Raw genomic sequence first — 21,161 nt, forward strand, 5'->3', positions numbered from 1 at the left:
TCTGCGTGGCAGCACGGCCTCCCACCGCCCGCAGCCTCCCGGCTTCCCGGGAAGCGGGGCATGGGGGGGGCACCGGCGGGAAGGGCCGCCCCGCCCGCCGCCGGAGGGCAACGCCGCCGGGCAAACGGGTGCCGCGGGGCGAGGGGCTGTCCGCGGCGGAGGCGGCGGCCCGCTCTCTCAGGGAGGACGCGGGAACGGCGGCCCGGGGCAAGAGGCGCGGCCCCGATAGCGGCGGGAACCCAGGCGCTGTGTCCGCCGGGCCGCCAGAGGCCGCTGCGGGCCGCCCATCAGACCTCGCGGGCGGCGGAGGAGGGGAGGTTCCGGCGGGGCCCGGAAGCGCCGCGCCGCTCGGTGTCCCCACGTGTGGCCGGCGGGGCGGCGGCGATGTCGGTGCCGGTGGCCGTCAGGAACCTGCCCATGCGGCTGCTCCGCAGGAAGATCCATAAGCGTAACCTGAAGCTGCGACAGCGCAACCTGAAGCTGCGGGCGGCAGAGGGGGCAGGTGCGGCGGGGCCGGGCCGGGGCCGGGGCCGGGCGGGCCTGCGGAGCCTCTCCCGGGCTGAGCGGTGGCGGACCCGTCGCTGACTTTGGCTTCCTTTCCGTTCTCTCTCTCTGTAACCGTGTCCCGGTGCCGTGCAGTGCCCCCGCCGGGCGCGGCGGCCGCGCAGGGGTCCCCGGAGGAGGAGGCGGAGGAGGAGGAGGCGGCGGCGGCGCCTGAGGTGGAGGCGGAGGAGGGTACGGAGGCTGCCGGCGGCGGAGAGGGGGAGCAGGAGGAGAAGAGGAAGAAAAAGAAGAAGAAAAAGAGGAAAGCGGCGGCTGCTGCGGGAGAGGGTGCGTTATCCCGGCGCGTACGGTGCCTCCCGGCGCCGCGTTACCGCTGGAGGCCCCGCAGGGCGGCTGCGCTCGTTGCCCGCCCTCTCGGGGGGGGTTCATCGCCGGGACGGTGTGGGAAGGACCGGGTGCCGCTGGGATTTAGACCCGGTGCGGGGTATTCGATATTGCCACTTTTCTTACTCTGGCTGTGACATTTAAACTCTAATACATACTAAAACGCTAGCAACCAATCTAACTTTGGTTTAGGATTCAGCTCGGTCATATTACATTTGGATGTTTTGCTTGTTTATTATGCATTTATGTGTGTTGTGTCTTTCAAAGGAGAGCTCTGACGGACGGCTGCTCGCATGTGCTGCCAGTACGTCTTTTTAGCAACGCGTCCATCCAGCCTTTAGCAACATCTGTGTGTTAGGAAACCAAAGTGTGCTGGGAAACTACTGCAAAAATATTGCATCCCTCAAAATTGCCAGATTTGTATACATCTTTATGCATATATATGTATAGATACACATGCACGCATATATATTTGCAGCTTCTGTCCCTCACAGTTTTGATCTTTGTGACGCTTGTCGTGGTTATGCAGATAGAGAGGTGCTTTCATGCGCTGAGGATTCAGGTACTTCAGACGGAACAGAGACATTACGTTTCACGTGTCCCAAGCACAAACTGTGTTGGAAACTTGATGTCTGCATCACAGATAGCAAAGAGTTTTGTGAGTTGTTCCGTGTTTCCACAGAAAATGTCATATAGTGTACGTTAAGCTTCACTGTTTTACTGTGTGAAGAGGACTGTGTGCGAGCTGAATTTTTTGCTCTCTGCCTCAGAAAGTTCGTGGAAACCCTGCCTCCCCTTCTCCTGCCCCTCTCCCACCCCATGAAAAAAGCATGACATTCGTAAGCGGTTTATGGACTAAAGAATTTCACTCTGTGGAACAGCTTTTAGCGATGAGCACATCCTTCATATCTCTGACTGACTTGTCTTCTGTAAAATAACGCTCTAGATACGGAAACCAAAAAAGCGAAAATTGAAGCAGATGAATCTGTGGAGGGAGCACATGAAGAGAAACAGGATTCTGGAGAGAAGGAAGTGGAAGAGGAGGAGGGGGAGGAGGATGAAGTGCCCAGTTTACCACTGGGTGTAACAGGTATCTCGTGTGCTCTTTTTCACACGTGTGCAAAAAGCCAAGGTCTAACGCTTTCTTCCGGAGCAAGCGGCAGTTTTCAGATTGGCTTTGTAAGTCAGGTGTTTGAATAGCAGTGAGGTGACACTGGCAGCTGTACAGCTGTTAGTCCCTTACTGTCTTTGAAATTTGCATTATATACACACGCCCAATAGTCTTAATGTTACTAGCCTAAATCTGTTTCAAAACATACATGCACGCATATGTTTAACTGTAGAGGAGAAAGTTAAGGAAGAGGAAGATGGAGGTGTATGACTAGTAGATTTGGCAGGAGAAGCAGTACATTTTTAACAGCTCTATGTAGTGTTCCTAGGAACACATTAATACAGTGTTTCGTTGATGTCTTTGGATTTTATGATAGACAGGAATAAGAAAAAGTCCTTTGATTTTTTTTTTTTTTTCATCTAAGTCAGTTTTAACTGGGTAATCTCAGAGGACAGATGGAATTGAAGAACTAAGTTTGAGTATTTTTTATTTTCCCTCCTCACTTCAGGTGCTTTTGAAGACAATTCTTTTACTTCCCTGGCTGGTCTTGTCAGTGAGAATACCTTGAAAGGCATAAATGACATGGGGTTTACGCACATGACTGAAATTCAGCATAAAAGTATTAAGCCACTTCTGGAAGGCAGGTAAGAAATATGTCCTTTAATCACTATATTGACCCCAAACATTGTGTAAATTTTGCTAGAGAGCTCAATACATGAAATGTGACTTTCTGCAGCTAACCTCTTGGTTTTTTAAGCATGTTCTCATATAAGTGTTTTGTTTATAGCCATTAATACAAGTTAACACAGTATGTCTGTGTTGTGAGTGAACAAATGCCTAGGGTGAGCTCATGGAAACTGCTTTGCATTTGGCTTTGAAAGCAAGGAAGTCAGTTTTCGCTAGTCTCGTTTCAGTGTGTCACAAAGACTCTCTAGAGACATAGTGGGCAGTAGCTGTGGACCACATCGCCCGCCGAGCTCTTAATACCATCTCTCCGGGTTTCCTGGAAGCCATGTTACGTTTTTACATTGCCAGTGTTGTTCAAAATAGGATGGTTTTTTTCTCTGTAAGATTAACTAATTACTTCTTTTTCTAACTTTGTTGCATACAGGGATATTTTAGCAGCTGCAAAAACGGGCAGCGGTAAAACACTTGCGTTTCTCATTCCTGCGGTAGAGCTCATCTACAAGTTAAAATTCATGCCTAGGAATGGTAAGGCTCGTCATTTCACAGCTGGATTTTACTGTGGCGCAGCCATTTAGGGACGTGGCTAGGAGGGAGACTGGGTGAGTTGTTGTAACTTGTTCTTTTCTGATGTGTTTTTTTAGGAACGGGTGTTATTATTCTTTCTCCTACTCGAGAGCTTGCTATGCAAACCTATGGAGTTCTTAAAGAAGTTATGAATCATCATGTTCACACCTATGGTCTGATAATGGGGGGCAGTAACAGATCAGCAGAAGCACAGAAACTTGGAAACGGAATCAACATCATTGTAGCAACACCAGGAAGGCTGCTGGATCATATGCAGGTAGATAAAATATTGATGTCTAAGCTGCGTTATTAATACTTACTAAAACTCTTATCCCTGTCTGACTCTGAATTTGTTAATCTTCTAGAATACTCCAGGTTTCATGTATAAGAACTTGCAGTGTTTGGTAATTGATGAGGCAGATCGTATCTTGGAGGTTGGATTTGAAGAAGAAATGAAACAGATCATAAAACTTCTGCCAAGTAAGGGGGGGGGAATCTGTCTTTCCTGGAAATCACTTGACTAGCATTACGTCTTCTTTATGACTCAGTTATTATAAGAGAAGTCATTAATTTTTATAGTTCTGTAAATGTACTTCAGAGTGTTTGTCTTACTCTGTCCTTTTCTTCTGATAGCTGGTATATGTTACTGTATTTAACATCATTTATCTGAAGGACAGAGTATTCGTATGTACTTTAGGGATATAATTCTGTTCGTATAAGATCCTTTCAGTTTAACATCTGCATTCTCCCATTCATCTTCCTCTGCCTGTTTATTTCCTACAATTCATTATTTCCTAATAAGGCTTAAATATAAGGAAAAAGGTCTTCTGACTTGCAGTTCAGATTTTCTTCATACCTCCAAGAACAGTATCTTAAGAAAGTTTTAAGTATTTGCTTTAAAATTTTCTTTTCCTAATTTTTCAGTTTGTTATTCCTTGTAATTGATGTATTAAACATTCTCAGAGTCAGTGAGGATCTCCCTGTAACTCTCAAAATGCAGAAAAAAACACCCCATGGAAATGGTATATAAATGAGTGATAAATATTTTGAGGTTCCACATCTTAAGTATTAAAATTCAGATCTGCATGTTTAAAATGCAGGTATATAAATCTAATATATAACATCCTGTGAAGAATGTTAATAAACAATGCTAAAAAAGGAAGGGGAAGGAAGGGTGGGAAAATGACACATTCTTCGTGAAGTGGGGAATGATAGATGAAAGAAATTTTTGCTTTGCATGAGTTTAATTTGTTGTCCCGTTAGGAAGGAAATTATACTTTAAAACAGACATTTCAAAATAGAAAAAATAAAAGGTCAAAAATGGTGGTGGTACCTGTTGTTTGGTAAGAACAATGGCTACTGTTCTTGCAGTTGTGAAATGGAACAGGTCAAGTCTGCATTTCCCATGTACTGGTGTAACCAGAAAATGTTACAGGCCCAGGATATGTGTTTGAGCTGAGAGATGACAGGCAGGCAGGAGACTTCCTACACCTGCTCTCTAAGACCACTGAAGTCGCCGAGGCTCAGTACAGACGTACTGGCGCATGACTAAACAGCGTGCACAAGCGTGTATGTTCTAGACTGATTCTGCACGACAAACAGTAACGATGCACTTTAGTTTTGGTAGGTTTTTTCTTGCGCAATCTCTAACATGATTTTTTTTTTAACAACATTTTAATATTCACAGGAATTAAATCAATTTATAGTCAGAATTACAAGGTTGGTCCCTATTTAAATCATTGGTTTGTGTCTAAATTGGAGTGCAAATGATTATTAACGTTTTACCAGAGAGAAATACTGTCTTTTGATAGCTGTTAGGATTTTGGGGGTGGGGGCAGCCTACGTACACATCCTGTACAGTCCATAATAGAACTACATGTGTCTTTGTTGGTCAGAAGCAGTATGTCTGAATTAGAATTTAATTGGAAAAAGTGGAAGACTTGATCAGGGAATTTTGCAGCTAGAGAATTTATGGACTTGCTATTTGAATTCTCCTTTAAAAAATGAGGTTGTCTTTCAAAATAAATATTTTTTCAGAGCGCAGACAGACGATGCTTTTTTCTGCTACACAAACCAGAAAGGTTGAAGATCTGGCAAAGATCTCTCTGAAGAAAGAGCCACTATACGTTGGGGTTGATGATAACAAAGAGACAGCAACAGTAGATGGTCTTGAACAGGTAAAACCCAAATGTTATTAAAAGGGTTGTGATCTGTGAACGTACCAAGCCCTGTGTGTTTTTAACTGGGTTGTACAAACACTGTCTTAAAGGGCGCTTACCATCATAATAGGCAAAAGCCATCAGTTGCCTAAAGGGCTTTTATTCAGTCTGCTGACTGTGGTAAGCTGTATGCATCTGGTCAATGTTTGCAGGACAGATGATACAAAACCTCATGAAATAGTAATGTAGTTACTTACACTTGTCTGTTCCTATGTAATAGCTAAGCTCCAGTTGTCTTTCCAACTGTATTTTCCAAGTTACTGATTAGACGGTTATATATGCTTCAGATATATTTCATTGTTGCTGTTAAATAATAGCTAAATGGAGTTGCACAGCAGTTTCTGTGTTCATGCAGTTGACATGATGAGTGTTGTTATAGAATTATCAGTAGCTATGTATTACCTTAAAAGAGTAAACCAGTAGCAATAATTCCGTAAAGTAAAATTCTCTAAGTCATAAAAAAGGTGAAGAACCCTGTGCAGTTTTTGTCCTGCCTAATGTCAATAATTCGTAGTTCTTGAAATTATTTTTTGTTGTATACACTAATTACCTTTCATTGAACTTACATTAGTTTAGATAATTAATTAAAAATTACTTCTTCATATTTCAAGTTAGTACAGTAAGTTTTTTGACAAGTTTGTGATCTTGAGGAATTTAATATACGAAGGTGCGGGACAGACAATAAATCGGATGGTTTCACCCAGTAGAGCTGGAAAAATTAACAATTTGGCATATTTGTTTCACAACACTTCACTGATTTAACCGTATTGCTGAAACAAAATTTTGTTCTATACTAACTCATTTTACAATATTTAAAAATTTTCTAGGGGTATGTAGTGTGTCCATCTGAAAAAAGATTCCTTTTGCTCTTCACATTCCTCAAGAAGAACCGGAAGAAGAAACTGATGGTATTTTTTTCTTCATGTATGTCAGTGAAGTATCACTATGAATTACTCAACTATATTGATCTGCCTGTTTTGGCCATTCATGTAAGTATTCATTGATTTACTTTTAGTTAATCTGATCGTACCTGTAAGTTGTTACTGACCTTACATTTGCCTTGTTTATTTTGGACCCGTTTCACAAAACTGATGATCATCAGGTTTAGGCTGGATATAAGGAAGAAATTCTTTACAATGAGGGTGGTGAAACACTGGAACGGGTTGTCCAGAGAGGTGGTGGAGGCCCCATCCCTGGAAACATTGAAGACCAGGTTGGACAGGGCTCTGAGCAACCTGATCTAGTTAGTGGTGTCCCTGCTCGCTGGGGGGGGTTGGACTAGATGACCTCTAGGGGTCCCTTCCAACCCAAAACTTTCTGTGATTCTATGATCTTGATTAGTCTGTGGAAGGAGATAAAGCAAAGACTATGTAATAACAACACTTCAATATTGTTAATCTTGCTATTTTCCAAACCAGAGCTGAGCACTGGTATTAATTTATGCTCTGTGTGTAGAAAGCTTTCTGTTTTCTTCAAAGGGATTTGCCTTTCACAAGCACTAAAACTCAATTTGTGGAGCAAAGCTATTGTTAGAGGAATCCAAACGCTCTGATCCTCGGAAGTGCTGGGTGCTTTTTTGAAGGCCAGGGTGATGTTTGGTTTTACTATGCCAATTTTTACCATTTGGATGAGTATTTTAAATTCTTTGTCAAAACCACAAAATGCCTGGTTTAGGAGACAGAATTGACTGAAATTTTGTGAAACAGTTATAATTGACCTTTTTTGTTTTGTTCTTTTGGGATTTTTTTTGCTATACATTAGTAGAACTAACAAGTATGGTTTGTGTTTGCTTGGTTTTTTAACCTGTAATCTATCTGACATATTGCTAGACTTGCAAATGTCCTTTTTCTGAACTTCAGGCATTTAGACTGCCCTCCTCAAAAGAATGCTTATGCAACAAAATTTTTAATACTTTGGAAGATACAGTGTAACCTCTAAGAGAAACCACTTCATGTAGCCCTGTGCTGTTGACTGTGGTAGCATTGTTTCTTCACTGTGAAACGGTCCTGCTTGGTCTGTACAAGTCCATGATACGGAAGGAAGGATGCCCCAAATTATTTTATATTTTTAGCAGTGATATAATACGTGAAATGGGAAATTAGGCTTAAGGTTAGAAGTTGGCAGGGTTTGGTTTTTCTTTTTTTTGATATTTCACCCTTAATGTGTTTGTTTCCTTTTAGGGCAAGCAGAAACAAACCAAACGTACTACAACATTTTTCCAGTTCTGTAATGCAGAATCTGGAATACTGTTGTGCACTGATGTAGCTGCCAGAGGACTGGATATTCCTGAAGTTGACTGGATTGTCCAGTATGACCCTCCAGATGATCCAAAAGTAAGTTGAGGAAATAGAGAAACTTCACAGCAACAAATCAAATCCTATCTACAGATGTGATTGCAGAGAAAAGCTGAAATTGCTGCTTGACAGAGTTGGATTCAGACATGTTCATATCCAGCCACTGAGTTCTTCCCTTCACCAGCTTCTAGGAAATGCTGCACCTAGCTGAGACCTTCATTACCTTTTTAAGAGTTGGTTTTTAAAACATTATTCTTTGTGCTGTTAAATTAATTTAAAATTTAGTCAGCTAAACAACAAAACACTTCTCAGGAGTATAAGTTTATATATGCATCTCTGAGTCTCCTGACAGCTTTTCCAGTGGAAGTTTGATTTTTATTTAAAAGTCAGTATTCTTATTGGAATAAATGTCCACTGTAAACAAGCAAATCTCAAAAAAACTCAGAAGTTTTGACAAATATACACAGCAAATATACCAAAAGCAGAGTTTAATTTTCAGTTACAGCAGATTAAGATTTTTTATTTTCTTCAGTAAAAAGTAAAATAATTTTAGTCAGGGGTTCTGTCTCAGCCTAATCATGCTTTGCATCTTCAGGACTTGGTTTCCCTTATCCATGTGTCAGTGTTAAGAAAAAGTCTTAAAAAATGGATGATGCATTACATTATATTAATGTTGAATTCGGGGAGTTTTTGTGAAGCTGTTTGATTATTCATTGTTTGAAAGACTGATTGGACTTGCTGTTTCGTATTCTTTCCAAAAGGAATATATTCATCGTGTTGGTAGAACTGCCAGAGGCATAAATGGTAGAGGACACGCTCTGCTCATTTTACGACCTGAAGAACTGGGCTTTCTTCGTTACCTAAAACAAGCCAGGGTAAACCTATGTCTAGATTTTTTTTTTTTACTGTGCAACAGGTTTTTAAAGGCAAAAACTGTAATGATTGATCAAACATTTTAATTTTTTAAGAAAAAAAAATACTGTTGCTTAGAAAATATTTAACTGAACATCTGACTTTTAAGTCTAAAGTCAGGAGCACAAAGGTAAATATTGAGTGCATTTATAGTTGCTTTGCAACTTGTGCTATTAAAAAGTAAATAAATTTCCTTCCCCTCTGTGGAGGGATAGTGGGAGTTTGACCATCAGAGGAAATTCAAACTCGGATGTTGCTTGTACAGCTTTTATTTTTTCTATTCAAAGTGTCAATTGCATTTTGTTAAATTACGAAGTGTAGCCTTCTTCTAAATACAATTGTTTTAATACGATGGAACTGCATGTAGTTTCTTGGTTGCTCTCCTTACGGGCTTGTTTACAGAGTTTTGCCACTTGCAGCTGAATTGATACAGCTTCTAAAGCAAAAGCTAAAGTGGTAAAAGTATCATACTGAGCATCTTTATTACTCTAGCGTAAAGGAAGTGATGATACCGACATATTGATGTAAAGGCACTTTACAGATACTGCTCTGGTATTAAAAAAAAAAATCTTCTGTTATCTAGCAGGTCTTTTTCTGTCTTAGGTCTTAAACACATTCACTGCACAGTGTAAATAAATTTTTTTTTTAAGGTACCACTAAATGAATTTGAATTTTCGTGGTCAAAAATTTCAGACATCCAGTCTCAGGTATGAAATGACTTCATACTACAGCTAATCTGAATGCCTGTATAATAATTTACATGGAGAATGTTAGTCTATAACGACTGCAGTTTAAAAATAGATGTGCTTATTTGGAAAAAGTCTTGTAGATGAGTACTGTGCAGTAAATCCTCCTGCAATATAGTCCCTTAATGACAGTAAAGTGATAAAACGTTTAGAAATTGAAGATTAATTTTAATATATTTTACTAAATTGTCATATATGGTATGAATTTGCTTGTGAGAATTGTTTTTTCTCATTACATCGCAAAACCATAGTGATGTGAACCTGCTTTCAGCTTTTGAACAGAATGTTCTTGTCTAGCATAGCAAACAGGGTTTCAGTAGCTTTTACTGAATAGTTACATATATTCAGATTAATTGTGAGTAACATATGTCTTATAAGATGATTTACTCGGACTTCAGTGTGCAGAAAGAGATCCAGTACCAACACTTGGAAATGTTAGTATATACTCAGGTGTATTTTTAACTATAGCTGGTGTTAATAAAGCCCAGCATCAGATAACCTGTTTTGTGTTCCTGTGCTACAAAAATAGCTGTGGAGCATGAAATTGAATAAAATAGTGTAGATAGTTCTGTAGATGTGAATTTCTATTGTTTGGTTCTGTGAATTGTTCTTGATAAGAGCTCTGTAAAGCTTCTTTGCAGTAACTTTAATTTGAAATAGCAAGTACGAGAAGCAGGGAAGACAGTCCTTACAGAAAGAAGTTCCTAGTGAAGAATAATTAGGAAATAATGATGTCTAATGTAACTTGGTTTTAGTATGCTGAATTAACGTATGTTAAACATCAAATGAGACACTTGGATCTAAGGAGTATTGGGAACTTAGCCCGCAACAATTAAATGTCTTGGCCTACACTAATGCATCTGCATTTTTGTCTTAGAATTAATACTACTTACTTTAAAATGCATTTGCACTATAATAGATAAGACTATATATAGAATTACATGGAATAGTCCCGTTTAGATGTTTGACTTAGAAGTGTACTGTCATCCGTTAATTCTCAGTACACATAGTTACACGGTGTGACTGCAGTTGTATATTCCTTCTTGATTAGCTTGTTTGGGACAACCCAATTTAATATTTTTGTAAATTTTCATATTGCTGAGGCTTTGTACTATAATTCAGCTCAGGCTTTTTTGTCCCTCTGTTTATAAAAGCACTCTGATATATGTATGTGCACTCTCTTGTCACGGGGCAATTTTGTTGAAGTGAATAGTGAATGTCACAGCAACTCATACAGTAAATAGTCTTCTTGAATATAATTTATACACTTGTTACAGCTATAATTGGATATGTCTCTTGTTTTGTTGGGGTTTTTTTTGTTTGGTTTTTTTTCTTCCCCTCACCAGCTGGAAAAACTGATTGAGAAGAACTACTTCCTTCACAAGTCAGCGCAGGAAGCATACAAAGCTTACATTAGAGCTTATGACTCCCATTCTCTGAAGCAGATTTATGATGTCAATAACTTGGATCTTCCCAAAGTCAGCCTTTCATTTGGTTTTAAAGTTCCTCCGTTTGTTGACCTCAGTATCCTTTTACTGCAGTGTTTCAAAGCTGAGTTTCTGTGTTATAAATGTTAAATGCAACTTACTGAAGTTTCTATGCTACTTCAAATTCTGTTATTTTTTTGCTATTAATCACATAAATGCATTGTGCTCCAACAGTAGTTTATCAAAGAAAATGATAAATGGCAAATATTAAAACTGCAAAAATTGACTACAGACATGTATGCTCTAGTGCGTGTACATGCTTCAGTTGCTGTGGGGTAGCAGATACAGGAATGCATACATGTTCTAGAGTGCTGTTCTCCATGCAAATCTATTTTCATTGGAAGGTACGTTCTTAAGTTTAATAACCATGGAATATTGAAACAGAGAGGCAAGAGCATGAAACAGGAGGCTGTATCTAGATTACTGTCAAACCTGCCAGTGGATGGAATTGGAAGCAGTTGGACAATTGGAGGAATAAAAGCATTATTTAGAACCACAGTCACAAAGTTCTAGTTTTGTCTGTAGTTATTCATCTCAACTTTTTGTATAATGCTGCTGTTTCTGTCGCATTAACCCTTACCATACCTAAAAAGCAACATTTCAAATTACTCCTTTTTAAGTTCTTTAACCAATAAAATTTCAGATGTGAACAGCAACCATGGCAGAAGACTACAGAAAAGAGGTGGAGGTGGGGGATTTGGTTACCAGAAACCGCAGAACGTCCACAAAGCTAAAATCTTCAAACACATTAGCAAGAAATCGGACAGACGGCAGTTTTCTCGTTAATCATGCATTCATTAACCATCTGGCAGTTACTTCCAATTTAAACTGCTTTGTTCACATTTTTAGGGGCCTTTATGGTTTTGTTTCTGGGAACATGTTTTATCTTTCAGTTCAAGAACACTTGTTGCAAGGGAGACTATAGATAGAAAGGGAGAATATGGCCAGGTGATCTCACCATACTTGTAAGGAAGAAGATAGTGGAATATAATTATCTTAAGTCAATACTACAGAGTTTTTTTATTAAAGAAAGAAAAATACTTCTATGTTTTATAGAAGAATCTGCTTTACATTTACCCTTTTTTCTGTGCACACCTCTGAAAATTGTTGGAGTAGAGAACGCAAGGACAGATTACAGTGTGAGCTAAAGTTTTGTTCACATGAATCATTGCAAGGGTTTTTAGTGCTACAGAACTCTTTGTCCATCAAATATGCTGAAGAACATAGGAAGATTCCTTTAGAACAGAACATACCTATGAATAATTAAGGCTGTATGAGCTTGTGATTAATTTCAGTCATGGTATCTGTAACAAGTACAGTGTCCGAGATAAAAAAAAATCTCTTTTACTACTTCTGGGACATGCTTATTACTGTTTCTTTTAATGTTGTGATAAAATGGTAACATTCGAAATGTTTGGTTTTCCTTCATGTTCATTTTAAATCTGGATTTATCCATCTGGTAATGTCTCGTGTACTCTCTTATGAATATCCAAAGACAATGAAGCAGATTACATAAACTGAAGCACTCAGCCCAGATAATATTTTTTACAATGCTCCATAACCTTGAGGAAGTGAGAATTCTTGCAGTTGTATCTTGTAAATTACAAAGGTGAGTTGCTTTTTAGTCTTAGTTTATCAGATTAGTGATGGGCAAAGCGAAAGATACTACCACAGGATTGAGGGGGTGGAGAGACTCAGTAAGTGAAAAAGTGAAATGGAGTATAAATATACTAGGAGGATATTTTCAGGGAGGAATATAAAAGACTGAAATAGAAGAGGGTGGAATACACATTGCAAACAGAACAAACACGGAGACTAAGTATAAAAAAGAATACATGAGTTGGGCAAAAGCAGAGTAACTATATTACATATATAATTTTAATATCTCTGCCACTGTAGAAGTGGGTAACTGTTCTTATGAGGCTACAATGGTGGTGGGCAGTAGTATTTCAAAAATGTACATCTGTCAATGTTGGGAAAGACTAAAATGTCACACAATCCAGAAATGTGGGCCCTGTGTGATTACAGTAAAACAGCTTTTAATTTACATCTGAAATGTAACCCAGGAGCAGTTATGAATACAAAAGCATATGCAGTTATTCCAATATAAAATGGACTGTTATTCCATAGGTCTTTTGAAGTAGCATGTCAGATTTTAAACTATGATACATAGATTGAAGTATTGCAGAAAAACATTTGCGAACTTTCTTTTCACCCATGGAGAAACCAGATCATTTATTTTGGAAAATAGCATGACCATTCTCTTGCTAGAGCTTCTACCATTCAGAACTGAGAGGGTTGCCTTTTTTTCCCTTTTTTGTGAAACAGCAGACTTTAAGCCCTAATGGACTTTTCAAGACTCTTAAGTAATGTTGGTCAGATATTAAGAACTTCTGATACGTCAAAATATTTAAGTAGATTAATTTTGTTACTTGGATTTGGATGTCTCATGCTTCCAGGGTTGCAATGAATAAGCAAAATCTGTTCTGAAGGGCAAGCAATACTGAGTATGTGATACCTGCCTCATTGAGTTCTAATCTTTGATTCTGGGTTTGATTCTGGTATATTTATAAATAATAGATGACAAAATAATTCTCATGTCAGTTTATTAATAGCACATTTTAAGAATTATCTCCAAGATCTACAGCATCATACAGTTAAAGAGTTCTGTTTACACCTGCAAGCTGTGCAGTTACAGTATGGAAATTAACTTACATTATAGTGAAACTGAGGGACTCATTAGATGAACTGCAAAATTAATTATGTGGGAAGAGATGTAAGCAAAGCTGCAGTAAACCACTGTAAAGATCAGAGGGTGGTTATGTGGGCAAAAGCAATGTGAATGAAGTAGTGTGGAGTATTTGGAACAGGAACAAAGCTGAGCACAGCCAGTGACCGCCTGTCTGACCATGTGCTGCATAGAGCCAGAACTGTTTGGGCTTAAAAGCTCATCAGAGTTCCTGCCGCTTCTCTATGTAGGCAAAAATCTGCTTCACAGAGAACTGTGTTTTTCTGTCACTCCTCCTCATTCTGGGAACAGGTGGCTGCGTGCTTTCCCAGCAGCTAGACAACCTCCAGCTCCACCTAATTTTGTCTTTGGAAGAGTTAAGGCACTGTCAATTTCTGAAGTCTGACATGAGGACAACTAAAAAATAGGGGTTTGGCATAAGTCTGCACAACTCCTCCCTGGTATTTTTTGTTTGCATTTTCCTATATACCCAAATACAAAGAAATATGAAATAATGTCCTCTAGAAGATTAAAAGACTGGATGGTATTGCTCTAGAGTAGTACTAGCTTACCCTAAAAAAACCACAAGTTAACACTGTTACTTAAATATTATTGATGTATAATGGCTGCACAGTCTGCTATTTCACACTGTAATTTCCTGGTTAAGTAGAAGAGAAATTCACGAACTGAGACTGAGTATTGAAAGAGAAGGGCTTCGGCTTCTTGGCTTGTGCAGATGCGGTTACCTTTGTCTTTGTTTATGGAATCATAAATGAAAAATAGTTTCTGATGAAATATCAGGCAGCATCTCTTCTATTATGGTATCGCAAGAAGTTTAAAAGATTGTCGGACTGATTGGAAATCTAACGTTTCCTTTGCAACTTACCCTGTTATCAATCTTGTGAGCAGTTAATAGACCTCAGCCATCAGACTCTCAAGGCTTGTCTCATAACAGTGACTGATAGGTTGGGGACTAATATTGCGTGCCTTGAGAAATTGCCTTCTTTCTCTGAGAACCTTGACAAAGAAATTGGACTCTTTAAACCACTTAAGGGGGTGATCAAAACTGTCCTGCTTGAACTGGAAGATTTTTTTTTTGACAGTTCTTGTAACAGGCCCATAAAAGAGAATTCCATTGCCGAGCTACTGCTCGTAATCATGAAAAATCTTGTCATGATGTAAGTTTCGTACACCGTAACACTGCAGTTATACACAAGCACAAGACTAGTCAGAAAGTTGCCATCAAATTTTTCAGGGTGAATGTCCCAGGTAGAGGGCACGTTTATTAACAGTGTAGAGCAAGAACACTTGAGAACTGGATAATATCTACTTAGGTCTGCTGTAGATAAGAAGTATGTTTATATTTTGGCAATAATTAGCCTTTTTGTGTCATGTATGAGTTGATAACTCAATTTAAGTAAGCTACCAAAGCTTTAGATACTCTGATGATTTGCTTTCAAACCCGAAATCTAAGGTGCAGGGGAAGCAAGCTCTCACAAGAAGGGTGAAAAAGACTATGTGAATGAAAAAAACCCCATTTGAGTAGAGTTCTCCAGTTCCTTCCCACTGTGAGGGAAGGCAGGGTACTGACAGGATACAGCATGGGCTGTGACTTCTGTTTTCAGCTCTACCACTCTCCTGTTTAGGAGATAATTGTCCAGTTACTTCAAGCCCTTAAACTTTAAGGGATTTTACAACATCTAAAAACTAACAACTAGAAAAGATCCAGTTATTAGCCCTTAAAAGGTGGGTTGTTTGGGTTTTTTTCAAACTAAAATAACAATGCTGAAAGAAGCCTGGCTAGGCATGCAGAATAAAACCTGTCTCGGCTTTGACTTTTGCTCTACTAGCTTGATTTCCTCAGGATTTTAGCTGCTTGGTTTGACAGGAGAATCCATGCAACCGTTTCTGATGCTTTTGTTTGCTCTGGATTTATAGAAGACGTTGAGCTGTGACAGTAAGAATCCAGTCTCTTAAACTGGAATGCTCTTCGCCTCTAAAAAATTTGCTGGCTTGCATCAAAGTCATAAATACTATAATGTTGCTTGTGTCAAATATTTATTGCACAGCCACGTGGGGAAGAGATGACTTTTTTTTTTCTCCTCTTAGCCACCACAATAAACTTTTGATACGGAGTTGTGAGGAGAGGTAAAGGAAGGATGCCATTAAGAGAACAGAAGACAAATAGAAAATCGGGGTGCTGTCTAGACACACACTCACTTTGCTATATGGGTGTCATCCAGTTTAAAAACTGCATTCACCTTTCAAAAATATATCTGAGCATGCTCCACAATAGCAGTCCATCTTCCCAAACACTTGTAAGCTACAACCCGAAAAACATAACCATCTACTATTTTTTCCCAGTTGGTCAGAACTAAAAAGAAGAAAATCATAGGCTCTCCAAAATCTTGTATAAAAGTTCCAAAACTTCTTCAAAAGGCTCCTCTCTATTTTGGCTGTTATCTGAAGATGTTTAGCAACTCAGGGCTTTCTGAGCTCCTGGATGAGTGGTTGCAATCACCTATGAATGCTGAGAATTACAAGAATATTAAATGTGTTACTCTACATAACTAAACCTAGATGTTCACTCATACAGGTTGGCAGACCGTGTGAGTTTGTAGGAGCTATTGAGTCTTCCTTATAAGCTCTGGATGAGTGTTCTTGATATATTGTCACTTCTAATTAATAAAGCCCTTTCTGTATAGGAAAAGTGATTTGAGTAGCAGGTAAGTTCTGCCCAGCACTTTTCTCTAATTATTACTAAGAGAACTGAGAATGAATTTATGAAGGTACATAGTAACACTAATAACTACAAAATATAGTTTGAGAGCATAAATGTAACCTAAAATGACATTGCTTTAAAAAAAAAAAAGGGGGCAAAAAAACCCCAACCATAAAGCAACTTTGTTTTGCATAGCAATTATATCTGCGGATATCTTTACATCCCTCTTTTAATTGTGGTAGAAGAAAAGTTAGCAAAATGGTTTGTAGTACTAGAAGACCTAATTCTTTAATACTAGAAAAAGAATCCTTGACCTGTACTGAGCCCTAGCTGCAGATGGCCTGTAACAAATTTATATGAAGTGCTAAATGATTATTTAAACAATAAAAGTGATTTGCTTTATAAAGGAGGCTGCTTTTCTATTAAAAAGGTAGCAGAGAAAATAGGATGGAATAAAACTGCATCTACTAGAAAATCTCATAGGACATTTGTATGTAAAATAAAAAATGGAAAGTGAGTCAATTCAGTGTAGTCCCTTTGTAATGGTCTAAAAATAATCTGCTTCTATCTCTAACAGATAAATCAAACTTCTGAAAAATCATAGAACCGTAGAATAGTTTGGGTTGGAAGGGACCTTTAAAGGTCATCTAGTCCACCTTCCCCTGCAATGAGCAGGGACATCTTCAACTCAGTCAGGGTGCTCAGAGCCCCATCCAACATGACCTTGAATGTTTCCAGGGATGGGGCATCAACCACCACTCTGGGCAACCTGTGCCAGGGATTCACCACGCTCATTGTAGAAAATTCATCCTCCTATCTAGTCTGGCCTTCAGTTTAAAGCCATTACCCCTTGTCCTATTGCAACAGGCCCTGCTAAAAAGCCTGTCCCCATCTTACCTATAAGCCCCTCTTCAGGTACAGAAAGGCTGCGATGTCTCCTTGCAGCCTTCTCTTCTCCAGGCTGAAAAGCCCCAACTCTCTCAGTCTCTCCTCATAGGACAGGTGCTCCAGCCCTCTAACCATTTTTGTGGCCTCCTCTGACGCTACTCCAGCAGCTCCATGTCTGTCCTGTGCTGAGGGCTCCAGAGCTGGACACAGGACTCCAGGTGGGGTCTCACCAGAGCAGAACAGAGGGGCAGAATCACCTCCCTCAACCTGCTGGCCACATTGCTTTGGATACATCCCAGGGCACGGCTGGCCTTCTGGGCTTCAAGTGCACACGGTCAGCTCCTGTCTAGCTTTTCCTCCACCAGTACCCCAAAGTCCTTCTCAGCAGGGCTGCTCTCCATTTCTTCATCCCCCAGCCTGTATTTGTGCTTGGGATTGCCCTGTCCCAGGTGCAGGACCGTGCACTTGGCCTTGTTAAACCTCATGAGGTTCACATGGGCCCAGTTCTCCAGGTTGTCCAGGTCCCTCTGGATGGCATCCTGTCCTTCAGGCGTGTCAACTGCACCACTCAGCTTGGTGTCATCTGCAAACTTGCTGAGGGTCACTCCATCCTCCTGTCTATGTTATTGATGAAGATGTAAACTGTATTTATTAATATAGTTTAATACAGATGAAAATGTAAACTACATTTAAATTTTCTACATTTGCTATAAAAATACAGCATCACTTCACATAATGAGTTGAAATTCTGTTATCATCTGGATGAATCATCATCCTCCACAGCTGTTCCTAAGCAGTATGCTGTCCTTGAAAGTGCTTGAGAACAGAGAGCTATAATGATGCTGGCCTGGGTAGCTGCTCTCTGGCGAAGACAGACACTTCTTTATCACAACTGTACAAAGGGGAGCTAGGACATGAGTTACAAGGATGCGGGAGGATTAAGCTAAGAACTTTTAGACAGACAGAAAAAAATAAATTTATGATAAGACCGAGGAGATTCATTTCAACGTTGGCAGTCAGAAGAGCGAGCTTTGCAGGTGGTGTTTGGTAAGGTGATAAGGACTAGGAAATATGTTTTGCGATTCCTCACCACTGTCCTAAGTCCTTTTCTCAGCAATTCTCAGGTCATCAGGGAAACGTGAGAACAGGTGCAAAGGCAGATGTAAAGTATTTCTACTCCTAGACTTATAAGCAGATTAGTATTTTCCATCCTTTTGTGCTTTGCAGCTCTCAGACTTCTCAGCTCATAAAGCTCCAAACACCCAGATGGAAAGATGATGTTATTTTGTATTTACTGTTAATTCTATCATCTAGCTCCAAATCCTTGGTCAGCTATTTATTTGCTTCTTTTCAGACCAGTGAAACAGTTGGTGATATCAGTTATCTTTTGAGGATACACACTGCCTTATTTCATTAAAAGAAGAAACTATGAAGATGGAGACTGTAGTTTCTGAAGTCATTGAAAAGTATCCGTGAATGAAACAATTTTCATTGTTTTCACTGCACTTTGACATGACAGCAACTTGTAATACTGTAACTGCATATAAAAGTAAACTAAGTCATTCAGTTTCAGTAGAAGTGAATGCAATATTAATTTGCTTTTATTTAGAACACATGAATACATACAAGTCTCCTCATTTTTTAAAATTCCCTCTTCTCTTTTTCAAAGCATGCCCTGGTTTCTGAGACATTGCAACGTGTTGCCATAGCAATCTTTGAGGAGCACTAAGCCTTTGTATTCACAGGACAAGACAGCAGTGGGGTGATTATCAAGAAAAAATAAATCCCTTTGAGACTTTATTGAAGCCCCTCTAATACAGAACTAGGTTATTTCATCCAAGTGGGAGGAAAAAGTGGGAGATTTTAATGCATTTGAGGTGTGAACGGGAATGTAACTTTCGGGATGTGGCACATAACGTACACATAATAAATAGGAGTAGAGGGATGGGACACACGGCTTCTAGGAAAGGAAGATTCTGAGATCATCTGGGCTGCTGTAATGGTGGCCTACACATAGTCTGCAACCCACAAATGAAATACCCTCGCACAAGAAAAAGACCACCTCACTTCCTGCAGGAGCAGGAACAAACGGATCATAACCTGGCCCATTTTGGGCCCCTAAGCGTGAAACTCTTGCAGTTAGTCTGAGTTTTGTTTGTCTGTTTGCAGTCTTTCTTTAATAGCTGAGTTATTCAAATCGTGACAAGATTCTTTTGCTCCTTTATTAAGTTCACAGAATTGGATTGACAACTGTTGAAACATTTAGAAGGGCTTTTTTATCTGCTCGTTTCCCTTACTGTTTTTAGGTCTGGGTGCCTTTTAAAGGAATAAAGTGTTGTTGAGTAATTCTTTAGGTGGTATTTTGAAAGTGGCATTAACTAACCAAATGAGACAAAACTAGAAAGAGCAATACAAAGACAAAGCATGCAAAGGTGCTTGTGAAGCAGTCCCATGCTGCCTGCCAACCCTGACAAATTGTTGCCAGTGCCTGACTGTTTTAGATGCTGCTTTAGGCTTAACTTGCGGCAGTGTTGTGAAAAGGCTGCTCTTGACAAGCTCAGCCAGATTTCTGCCTATTGGAAGCTGAAGTGGCAAAATGTGAGACATTTAGTGCTTAAAAGTCCTTTTCACCTAATAATAAAAGCTAGTAAGTAATGCAGATAGATAGCTTTCTCTTCGCTGCCGGCTTACACCAGACCACTTGTTAGAATTACTATAGGAAAGAACAACTGAAATAATGTCTGCACTAAGAGTCTGGGAAAGGATTTATTTGCTTTATCGTTCATCTGGTGAGTGAAGTGGCATCCAAACGTTAACCAGCAAAACAGCCTGGTTATTCTGACTACCGTCATCGTCTTTCATTTCTGTAATATTTCATCATTGTTCCAGCTTCTGAAGTCGGGAACCCTGAGTCAGGCAAGCTGGACCCTGCTTGCTGTGGGTAACACAGTGGTGCTGGGAGAGGTTTGTGTTTTGTCAGATGGTGCCGTTTCTTCAGTGAAGGTGGATGCAAGTGAAGAACATTGATTTGAGCAGCATTCATTTAGACGGGACTATTCTAACCCAGAAAATAATCCTTCTCTACCTCAAAAACGAGCAACCGACCTCCTGTCCCCAAACTCTGCCCCATTAGAGTCTGTTCTTGTAGGCGTGCTGCTGTTTGCAAGGGAAAAAACTTCACTGGCCTTCTTTGATCTCATTTTCTAACCCTCAACAGCTTCAAACCCCTTTGGAGATCTCTTAACAGCACCTGATATGACCTGGTAAGAGGAAAGAGCCTGCGTTTTGTCATTTTTTTGTCCTGGTAACGAACTAAGCGGAAGCAAAGGGGTTGGAAATGCTGGTTACTGGTGTTAAAGGACCCCAGGAATGAAAGCAGGCTGGGAAAAAGAATACCTCCCAAAGGCCTTAGATATAACACCTTAAACACACCCCAAATATCACACCCAAGTTGCTGTACGATCCTGTCAGACTGCTCCTCACTTCTGATTACCTGGGAAGCGACAAAGCTGATCGCTGTATCTTCCCTACACGTACTGCCCTGTTAACACCTGTTACAAACTTTGAAAGAGGTCGTGTAACAGGTTTAAAATTATTTCTGAAACGTCTTGATTTTGAGGGTAGTTACTGGAAAGGGTCGGCAAAAAGGCGCCTTTTCAGAGGCTGGGCAGGTGTCCTTCGTCAGGAAACTGTGCCATGAACCTGCCCTGAAACAGGCGCAAAGATGGAGATGCTCCCAGCCACTTAAAAACTTAAGAGAATTTCAGATCGTTGGGTTTTTTTTAAACTGGACAAATTCCCATTCAAATGCCGCAGCTTAGAAATAACTCGCGTCCCGCACCAAAACCATCACCAACCTCGCAGGCTGCGCTCGGCGGCGGGAAGGGGCCGCTTGCTCGAGGTGAGGCGGCTCTC

The 21,161-nt window shown here is 40.0% G+C and overlaps 1 protein-coding gene across 1 annotated transcript; it reads left to right on the forward strand.

Moving 5' to 3' along the window:
• The first annotated feature begins 294 nt into the window (after positions 1-294).
• DDX18 (DEAD-box helicase 18) lies at positions 295-12,430 on the forward strand. Its single transcript, XM_075430088.1, has 14 exons — positions 295-502; positions 640-831; positions 1,835-1,978; positions 2,508-2,643; positions 3,111-3,211; positions 3,328-3,527; positions 3,616-3,730; positions 5,288-5,427; positions 6,297-6,458; positions 7,650-7,802; positions 8,525-8,638; positions 9,326-9,382; positions 10,768-10,945; positions 11,552-12,430. The coding sequence occupies exons 1-14, from the start codon at positions 385-387 to the stop codon at positions 11,692-11,694; spliced, it is 1,953 nt and encodes a 650-aa protein (XP_075286203.1). The 5' UTR covers positions 295-384; the 3' UTR covers positions 11,695-12,430.
• Positions 12,431-21,161: the final 8,731 nt, after the last annotated feature.

This window comes from Opisthocomus hoazin, chromosome 9, assembly GCF_030867145.1.
Source record: "Opisthocomus hoazin isolate bOpiHoa1 chromosome 9, bOpiHoa1.hap1, whole genome shotgun sequence".
NCBI classification, from domain to species: Eukaryota; Metazoa; Chordata; class Aves; order Opisthocomiformes; family Opisthocomidae; genus Opisthocomus; species Opisthocomus hoazin.

What these genes read in the sequence shown, in the direction of transcription:
- DDX18 (XM_075430088.1), top strand. Translation starts at nt 385, where the DNA reads ATGTCGGTGCCGGTGGCCGTCAGGAACCTGCCCATGCGGCTGCTCCGC. An exon ending in GGCGGCTGCTGCGGGAGAGG is followed by an intron (nt 832 to 1,834) that starts GTGCGTTATCCC and finishes ATAACGCTCTAG; the next exon opens with ATACGGAAACCAAAAAAGCG. An exon ending in AAGCCACTTCTGGAAGGCAG is followed by an intron (nt 2,644 to 3,110) that starts GTAAGAAATATG and finishes TGTTGCATACAG; the next exon opens with GGATATTTTAGCAGCTGCAA.